The sequence below is a fragment of the Tachysurus fulvidraco genome, chromosome 15, assembly GCF_022655615.1.
Source record: "Tachysurus fulvidraco isolate hzauxx_2018 chromosome 15, HZAU_PFXX_2.0, whole genome shotgun sequence".
Lineage (NCBI taxonomy): Eukaryota > Metazoa > Chordata > Actinopteri > Siluriformes > Bagridae > Tachysurus > Tachysurus fulvidraco.
Genome location: NC_062532.1, coordinates 24,019,901 through 24,029,900, shown reverse-complemented (window position 1 = coordinate 24,029,900; position 10,000 = coordinate 24,019,901). Strand labels below are relative to the sequence as shown.

The following is a 10,000-nucleotide window of genomic DNA, read 5'->3' as shown; positions in this document are numbered from 1 at the left end:
TACTGAGAGACCCTGTGTACTGAGAGACCCTCTGTGTACTGAGAGACCCTCTGTGTACTGAGAGACCCTGTGTACTGAGAGACCCTCTGTGTACTGAGAGACCCTCTGTGTACTGAGAGACCCTGTGTACTGAGAGACCCTGTGTACTGAGAGACCCTCTGTGTACTGAGAGACCCAGTGTTCTGAGAGACCCTGTGTACTGAGAGACCCTGTGTACTGAGAGACCCTCTGTGTACTGAGAGACCCTGTGTACTGAGAGACTCAGTGTTCTGAGAGACCCTCTGTGTACTGAGAGACCCTCTGTGTACTGAGAGACCCTCTGTGTACTGAGAGACCCTGAGTACTGAGAGACCCTCTGTGTACTGAGAGACCCTGTGTGTACTGAGAGACCCTGAGTACTGAGAGACCCTGTGTACTGAGAGACCCTGTGTACTGAGAGACCCTGTGTACTGAGAGACCCTCTGTGTACTGAGAGACCCTCTGTGTACTGAGAGACCCTGAGTACTGAGAACCCTCTGTGTACTGAGAGACCATGAGTACTGAGAGACCCTGAGTACTGAGAGACCCTCTGTGTACTGAGAGACCCTGTGTACTGAGAGACCATGAGTACTGAGAGACCCTGTGTGTACTGAGAGACCCTGTGTACTGAGAGACCCTGTGTACTGAGAGACCCTGTGTACTGAGAGACCCTGTGTACTGAGAGACCCTGTGTACTGAGAGACCATGAGTACTGAGAGACCCTGTGTGTACTGAGAGACCCTGTGTACTGAGAGACCCTGTGTACTGAGAGACCCTGTGTACTGAGAGACCCTGTGTACTGAGAGACCCTGTGTACTGAGAGACCATGAGTACTGAGAGACCCTGTGTGTACTGAGAGACCCTCTGTGTACTGAGAGACCCTGTGTGTACTGAGAGACCCTGTGTACTGAGAGACCCTGTGTACTGAGAGACCCTGTGTACTGAGAGACCCTGTGTACTGAGAGACCCTGTGTACTGAGAGACCCTGTGTACTGAGAGACCCTGTGTACTGAGAGACCCTGTGTGTACTGAGAGACCCTCTGTGTGTCGGCTGGAACAATTTATAGCCTCGGTGTCACAGGCAGTATTTTTGAAGCACATAGTTTTCATCGCCCTTAATCCACATTCTCCAGCCTTCAACACGCTGATCCAGGTCTCAGTAAAGAGCTGTTTGTGATCATGTCCCTGTCACCATTGTGACGTCCACATGTCTGTTATAGAGTCATAAGTAAGTTTATACCACACTTACACTATATTTACCAGAAAGATGAGACGTTTAAACACCTTTAACACAGGCTTAAAGCAGAGTGACACAAACCAACATTTTATCTCACAACACCTAGCAGCAGTTTGACCTGCAGGTCGTGTCATGAAACCAGTGTGTGTTTAATAAAGTCCTTTATTAATGTAGCACCACAATCTCAATGTAGTGTTTAGGTCACATGGTCAGACTGGAGATGATGAGATGATGGACTGAGTGTGAGAACATCATCATGTTTCTATCTGTGGATGTGTGAAGATCCTGTGAGGAAAAAGCTGAAGGTTCACTTCAGTCAAGGGCAGAAGATGACAGCTGCTATGTTTCACAGCACAATATCATTACCATGGAAATGAATTCTGTGACCCGACAGTAAACTAACAACAAAATCATTACACACACTCTCACACTCCATAAGTATTTGCCCCCTGACCATTACATCTATATGGGTTTTTTCCCACAAAATGTTTGCACAAACTCCGAGTCTCACAGTTATACAAAACATCAGTGCTGGTGTTACAGTCTCACTTCACTGGAACTAAACCCTGCTCCATCAGGACAATGTCTCTGTGCACAAAGAAGCTCTATGAAGACATGGTGTGGATGTGAAGGTTGAAGTGAAGAACTTGTGTGTCCTGCCCAGAGCTTTGATGGACTCAACCCCACTGAACACCGACTGAACCCCAGACCTCCTCACCAACAGTCTGATCTCACTAATGCTGATGTAGCTGAATGATCACTAATCCCCACAGACACAATCTAACATCTAGTGTGTGTGTGAGATTGTCATGGTACTGATTAGCACACGTCTGGCTGTAGTAGTAATGTAGGTCTGAGACGTTCAGCACACACACACACACACACACGTGGGTATGATGGTCAGAAGCACAGTGTATTTACATTTGCCAGATAAATTTCTATTAAACTAGCAGAAGAACATGTGTATTATTTTTCCCATTCCACACACATTTACTCCATCTTTCCTTTCTCATTAATAATGTTAGTTAAATTAAAAAGCATGATCTTTGGTACAGATAGCTCTGATTCACAAATCAAAATGGGTTATATATCAGACAACGAAAAACTCATTCAAAATGACAGGATTAGATACAGACCAGAAATTAGAGATTCGACAGTGTGATTGTGAGACGGATGGAGAGAGAGAGAGAGAGAGAGAGAGAGAGAGAGAGAGAGAGAGAGAGAGAGAGAGAGAGAGAGAGAGAGAGTTTTACCTTAGTAAGCTGTGGAGGATGTTGCTGTGGATGAGACACAAACACACACACACACTGTGTGGAGGTGCAGAGATTGTTGTGGGGTAACAATGAGGGTCTTTTTATACATGCTGGGTAACAGCAGCTACGGCACACGGCCACAGGCGGATTAACACAGCAGCTGGGAGAGAAAGATGACCAGCACAGAGGATTACAGAGAGACAGCAGCACTGACCTCATTCACCAAACACAGGGATAAAACATAGGACAGTGACACAAGGACAAAAATAGAGCTGGGGTTTAAGAACAACTGTTACCACAAACACTGAATTACCTCCATGAAGAAAATGACAAGACTTCCAGTAATCTAACATAAATATATACAGGAATATAACACACGGAGAATCAGCTAAAATATGAGAAGATAGATTTTAGTAGTTATAGTGAAATCACCTTAACTGTCTAAAGATGTCTAAATGCAGATGATCAGCTGTTATTAAACCTCGTGCTCACTCTCGCTCCAGACTCAATGCTTAAAAGTTAAACTCAAAGGCTCAGAGTTAATCAGAAGGCTGGGTTTGGTGTAAGGTCCTAACCCCATCTGCTCCGGGGTGATACATCACAGCTGACCTTCTGACCACAGATGGGTAAAAAACTGGGACATGTGAAGAAAACTATTGTTTGTGCTGCGCTGTAGTACACAGTTTAACTAAAGATAATAAAAGTCCATAAGAAACATGTCTCCTTACTCTAATCTCTTTATTATAATGACATCATCTAATCATTTATTTCTGGAGTGTTGAACATGGAAGAGTAATGATTAGGAAAGTGTGACAGGGTCATGTGCACTATGGGTGTGAACACATTCTGGAATGTTCCAGCAAGGCAGCAGCAGGAGCAGGAGCAGGAGCAGGAGCAGGAGCAGGAGCAGGAGCAGGAGCAGGACATCCAGTCAGTCCTCCTGAAGTATATAATAAATATCTAGTGAGGATGAGAAATCATTTATAACCAAACTGTCCTGTAACACTGTCCTTTAACTGTCCTGTAACACTGTCTGTCCTGTAATACTGTCCTGTAACTGTCCTGTAACACTGTCTGTCCTGTAACACTGTCCTGTAACACTGTCTGTCCTGTAACACTGTCCTGTAACTGTCCTGTAACACTGTCTGTCCTGTAACACTGTCCTGTAACTGTCCTGTAACACTGTCTGTCCTGTAACTGTCCTGTAACACTGTCTGTCCTGTAACTGTCCTGTAACACTGTCTGTCCTGTAACACTGTCTGTCCTGTAATACTGTCTGTCCTGTAACACTGTCTGTCCTGTAACACTGTCCTGTAACTCTGTCCTGTAACACTGTCTGTCCCGTAACACTGTCCTGTAACACTGTCTGTCCTGTAACACTGTCCTGTAACTGTCCTGTAACACTGTCTGTCCTGTAACACTGTCCTGTAACACTGTCCTGTAACACTGTCTGTCCTGTAACACTGTCCTGTAACACTGTCCTGTAACACTGTCCTGTAACACTGTCCTGTAACTGTCCTGTAACACTGTCTGTCCTGTAACACTGTCTGTCCTGTAACACCGTCCTGTAACTGTCCTGTAACACTGTCCTGTAACACTGTCCTATAACACTGTCCTATAACACTGTCCTATAACACTGTCCTATAACACTGTCCTGTAACTGTCCTGTAACACTGTCCTGTAACTATGTCCTGTAACTATGTCCTGTAACACTGTCCTGTAACCCTGTAACACTGTCCTGTAACACTGTCCTGTAACTCTGTCCTGTAACACTGTAACTGTCCTGTAACACTGTCCTGTAACACTGTCTGTCCTGTAACACTGTCTCCCAGAAGAGAACACTGTCTGTCCTGTAACACTGTCCTGTAACTGTCCTGTAACACTGTCCTGTAACACTGTCTGTCCTGTAACACTGTCTCCCAGAAGAGAACACTGTCTGTCCTGTAACACTGTCCTGTAACTGTCCTGTAACACTGTCTGTCCTGTAACACGGTCTGTCCTGTAACACTGTAACTATGTCCTGTAACACTGTCTTGTAACTGTCCTGTAACTATGTCCTGTAACACTGTAACTATGTCCTGTAACACTGTAACTATGTCCTGTAACACTGTAACTATGTCCTGTAACACTGTCCTGTAACACTGTCTGTCCTGTAACACTGTCCTGTAACACTGTCCTGTAACACTGTCCTGTAACACTGTCCTGTAACACTGTCCGTCCTGTAACACTGTAACTGTCCTGTAACACTGTCCTGTAACTATGTCCTGTAACACTGTCCTGTAACTATGTCCTGTAACACTGTCCTGTAACTATGTCCTGTAACACTGTAACTATGTCCTGTAACACTGTCCTGTAACTATGTCCTGTAACACTGTAACTATGTCCTGTAACACTGTCCTGTAACACTGTAACTATGTCCTGTAACACTGTAACTATGTCCTGTAACACTGTAACTGTCCTGTAACACTGTCCTGTAACACTGTCCTGTAACACTGTCCTGTAACACTGTCTGTCCTGTAACACTGTCTGTCCTGTAACACTGTCCTGTAACACTGTCCTGTAACACTGTAACTATGTCCTGTAACACTGTAACTGTCCTGTAACACTGTCCTGTAACACTGTCCTGTAACACTGTCTGTCCTGTAACACTGTCTGTCCTGTAACACTGTCCTGTAACACTGTCCTGTAACACTGTAACTATGTCCTGTAACACTGTCTGTCCTGTAACACTGTCTGTCCTGTAACACTGTCTGTCCTGTAACACTGTCTGTCCTGTAACACTGTCCTGTAACTCTGTCCTGTAACACTGTCTGTCCTGTAACACTGTCCTGTAACACTGTCCATCCTGTAACTGTCCTGTAACACTGTCTGTCCTGTAACACTGTCCTGTAACACTGTCTGTCCCGTAACACTGTCCTGTAACACTGTCTGTCCTGTAACACTGTCCTGTAACACTGTCTGTCCTGTAACACTGTCCTGTAACACTGTCCTGTAACTATGTCCTGTAACACTGTAACTATGTCCTGTAACACTGTCCTGTAACACTGTCTGTCCTGTAACACTGACTGTCCTGTAACACTGTCCTGTAACACTGTCCTGTAACACTGTCCTGTAACACTGTAACTGTCCTGTAACACTGTCCTGTAACTCTGTCCTGTAACACTGTAACTGTCCTGTAACACTGTCCTGTAACACTGTCTGTCCTGTAACACTGTCCTGTAACACTGTCTGTCCTGTAACACTGTCCTGTAACTGTCCTGTAACACTGTCTGTCCTGTAACCCTGTCCTGTAACCCTGTCCTGTAACTATGTCCTGTAACTGTCCTGTAACCCTGTCCTGTAACACTGTCCTGTAACTATGTCCTGTAACTATGTCCTGTAACACTGTCTGTCCTGTAACACTGTCTGTCTTGTAACACTGTCCTGTAACACTGTCCTGTAACACTGTCCTGTAACACTGTCCTGTAACACTGTCTCCCAGAAGAGAACAGATTTATTTTTCTTCAGTTAAAACAAAGTCCACTCTCTTCACGTTGATGAGGTTTTTTGCAGTAAACACAGTGACACCAGACAAACTCCACCCTAAACACATCACTGATCTTGTTGAAGTTTTGAGGAAGCCGGTAGTCAGTTGTTTGTGCTGCTGCACAACAGGGACCCAACGCTCGCCGTGATTAGAGAGGACGAGCCTCGGTCATTCCTTACATTAAACATTTATAATCACGATTAAACACATTACATCATCTCCTGATCATCTCCTGGTCATCTCCTGGTCAGCTCCTGGTCATCTCCTGATCATCTCCTGGTCATCTCCTGATCATCTCCTGGTCATCTCCTGGTCATCTCCTGGTCATCTCCTGATCATCTCCTGGTCAGCTCCTGGTCACGAGAACCTAAGATCTGCATAAGCTGTTTCTTAGGCTCGAGTCTCAGCGTCTTGTCCCAAGCACAAGCTTATAAACACTATAATATTATGTATTGAATTATAATTCATCTGGTCCTATAGAGTGTCTCCTCATGGTGTTAGTCCTGATCCTAACACCATTCACACTCACTGCTCATCACACAGGAAGAGTGACAGAGCCTTCAGGAGGAGGATCAGGATAAACACAGACATTATTACACCTCGAAATGTCCAGAACCTGCTGCTGAAAGTAAAGATGAGGTTTGGGATCTAAAACAGCAACGTCTCACTAACTCACTGCTAACCACACCCTAACCCTAGGTGTTATAACAGGTGTTATAATGTGTTATCATCCTGTAATGTCCCTGTTGTACAGGTTTAAATTAATTGCAAACAGAATGTTCACTTTCATTATACAATCATTTTATTGGAAATAACCATGATGGTGGCTTTAAGACGAGATCACAGGCATGACACAGACACAGGCATGGTCACTGTGAGGACCTGAGAGAGAAAAACAGAAACATCACTGACATTTATAATGTGTCACATAATATAATGTGTGTGTGTGTGTGTGTGTGTGTGTGTGTGTGTGTGTGTGTGTGTGTGTGTGTGTGTGTGTGTGTTACCTGTGTGTCTGTGTTGTACTGAGCTCCACTGTTCTCATGATTGACGAGGAAGGGGAGGAAAATGTCCAGGTGAAAAAGAGATGGACGAGTGTTTAATACCAACCGGTCCTCTCCTAAATCCAGCAGTAAAGAGCGGACAGATGACTGAGACAGACAGGAAGAAGGATAGAGACCCACAGGAAGAGAGATAGAGACCCACAGGAAGAAAGATAGAGACCCACAGGAAGAAAGATAGAGACCCACAGGAAGAGAGATAGAGACCCACATGGAAGAAGGATAGAGACAGACAGGAGGAGAGATAGAGACAGACAGGAGGAGAGATAGAGACAGAGAAAGTGAGACAGATGCCGTATGAGACAGAGTTTAGTATGTGTTCAGTATGGAGCTGCAGTCACTTACCACCCCAGGCAGCTGCACCTCTGCAATCAAGTACTCCACCTGACCAACAGGGGGCTCCACCACTAAACACACCTGAGGCCTGAGAACAAATTTCATTTTACAACAATGTCCAACAAATGTATTTTTACACACACACACACACACACACGCACACACACACGCACACGCACTCACGCACTCACTCACACGCGCACACACTCACGCACACACTCACGCACACACTCACTCACGCACACACTCACTCACGCACACACTCACTCACTCACTCACTCACTCACTCACTCACTCACTCACTCACTCACTCACTCACACACTCACACACTCACACACTCACACACTCACACACTCACACACTCACTCACTCACGCACTCACTCACTCACGCACTCACACACTCACACACTCACTCACACACTCACACACTCACTCACACACTCACTCACACACTCACTCACACACTCACTCACACACTCACTCACACACTCACTCACACACACACTCACCTTCTCACAGTGGACTGAATCTCACTGTAGAGGAAACAACAGCACAGTTACTCAGTGATCACAGTCATGTATAATAAGTGTAAAGTTCACAGTCACTATTAAACACACTAAACACCAGAGTGTAACAGAACACACACTGTTACACTGACTACATTAATATTTATCCACACACACACACAGGTCAGTGAACAGTGAATATATTCTTACAGTTTAGTTAAAAGAGAAACTCAAACTCAGCCTACACTCAGACACGACAACAGATGAATAAGAGGATAAAAGATATGAAAGAGAATGAAGGTGTAAGTGCAGGTGAATATACTGTAGCTCATAAAGCTATAAACACAAACTACTAAAGCTGCTAAATTCTGTTGTGTTTTTTTCTAAACACTAAAGACATTTCGGTTTATGATGGAAGCAGGAGGATGAATTCAGATGTCTGACAGTTTACAGAGAAATGCAGCCCATCTGACTGTGAGGAACTATGAACTTCCCCTAGAGGTCCGGACAGCGGAGTCACTGGCCAGTTTCAAGCGGCGGTTGGAGACCTACTTATTCAGGAAACACTTCAACTAGCACTTCTTTCCCTATTTTCTGCATTTATATATATAAAAAAACCTTTGACACTTTGTTCACTAACTTTGAACAAATGTTTTAAACTCATGGTATCTTAAGTAAGTACCATAGTGAGCCAGTATTAATGTAGTCACTGCTAGAGATTTAAGCACATATGTACGTCGCTCTGGATAAGAGAGTCTGCCAAAATAAATGTAACTGTGAGGAAACTGAGAGGGAACTCCCTCAAACATAACAAAGCAGGAAAATCTTTATCTTCTGATCTCAATCCCAACTGTGGAAATCAAACATTACAGACGTGACCTTGCTGTTGCAGAAGAGTTTATAAGACATTTAGAACACAGACATACTTTGACTTGATCTCCTGGATGAACGGCTTGCTTTTCTTGCGAATGTTCTGCTCCAAAAGTGAGCCCATGAACTTCCTGTTTTTCAAAATCTTTATGTCTAAAGGTGAAAAACAGGATTGTTATTCAGTAACACCTTTTATACCAGCACAAAGACAGGGGGCATTTTAGAGATAAGCTTCACTAAAGAAATAAAATCAATGTAAGTGTGAGCTAGTAATAATAAACCCAGAAAGAAAGAGTGACTGATAAACCTGTTGCTTTAACTTCACACGTGAGAAAGAACCTGGAGATATTAGTTCTTGCCTTCTGTGACCTGATGTTGGCTAACGTCTGAACCCTGGGCAGTTCTCATAAACACCAGGTCAGTGGAGATGACGCTTCTGTCCACTACAGAGAGCTCAGTCTCTCCCGTTCTTTAACTTTTCCTGTCCCACCACATACAATCCTGCGACCTTGGGTAAAAGCTTAAGGTGATGCAGATGAACACCACCACAGCCTGAGATTACTGACTACCTGACAGCGAGACCCCAGTTTGTGGGACTGTGAGAAAGCTGGTGAGAAACACAAAAGCTCCACAAGGAACAGTTCTGTGTCCTTTTGTGTTCCCACTGCAGACGTCTGAACTGAAGCACACAGCTACAGAAATGTATCATCTGTAGTCTGGTGTGTAACAACCTGCAGCTCAATGTGCCCAGGACTAAGGAGATCGTGCTGAAGGTCAGAAGCTCTTTGCTTCTGTATCTATCTATCTATCTATCTATCTATCTATCTATCTATCTATCTATCTATCTATCTATCTATCTATCTATCTAAACACTGTATTTATTATTTTGCTTATTAACATATTATATTGAGTTCCATATAGTCACTGCACTGCAAACAACTTTACTTACCTTTGCAGCTACTTAACATTTAATTTTATACTCTTATTTACATAGTTAACTGCCATATGAGTGTGTGTGTGTGTGTGTGTGTGTGTGCGTGCGTGTGTGTGAGTGAGTGTGTGTGAGTGAGTGTGCTTGCGTGAGTGTTAATGTGTGAGTGTGTGTGAGACCTCGGTTCAACTGCAGCTTGTATTTATTCTCCAGACCCTCCAGTGACACTGCAATCACAAACTGCTGGAACAAGGACTCTT

At 44.1% G+C, this 10,000-nt stretch overlaps 2 protein-coding genes across 6 annotated transcripts in view; both read right to left on the bottom strand.

Moving 5' to 3' along the window:
- The window catches only part of tnnt1 (troponin T type 1 (skeletal, slow)), an 11,689-nt gene extending 8,106 nt beyond the window's left edge, over positions 1-3,583 (bottom strand). The window contains exons 1-2 of one of the 4 annotated variants that reach the window (XM_047800905.1): positions 2,941-3,583; positions 2,509-2,668 (exon numbers count right to left, since the gene is read on the bottom strand). The gene's annotated coding sequence lies outside the window, so the exon portion shown is untranslated. Of the gene's footprint in view, positions 1-2,508 lie in introns of all 4 variants that reach the window. The other 3 variants (XM_047800906.1, XM_027164061.2, XM_027164063.2) reach the window with 3 other exon arrangements.
- A 3,230-nt stretch (positions 3,584-6,813) lies between these two features.
- Positions 6,814-10,000, bottom strand: part of pih1d1 (PIH1 domain containing 1) — a 7,411-nt gene continuing 4,224 nt past the window's right edge. For both annotated transcript variants that reach the window (XM_027164058.2, XM_047800907.1), the window contains 6 exons: positions 9,920-10,000; positions 8,866-8,962; positions 7,943-7,966; positions 7,441-7,519; positions 7,042-7,185; positions 6,814-6,916 (listed from right to left, as the gene is read on the bottom strand). The exon at positions 9,920-10,000 is cut by the window's right edge and continues 1 nt beyond it. In XM_027164058.2, coding sequence (XP_027019859.1) covers positions 6,875-6,916; positions 7,042-7,185; positions 7,441-7,519; positions 7,943-7,966; positions 8,866-8,962; positions 9,920-10,000 — 467 coding nt within the window. In that variant the 3' untranslated portion in view covers positions 6,814-6,874. The remainder of the gene's footprint in view (positions 6,917-7,041; positions 7,186-7,440; positions 7,520-7,942; positions 7,967-8,865; positions 8,963-9,919) is intronic.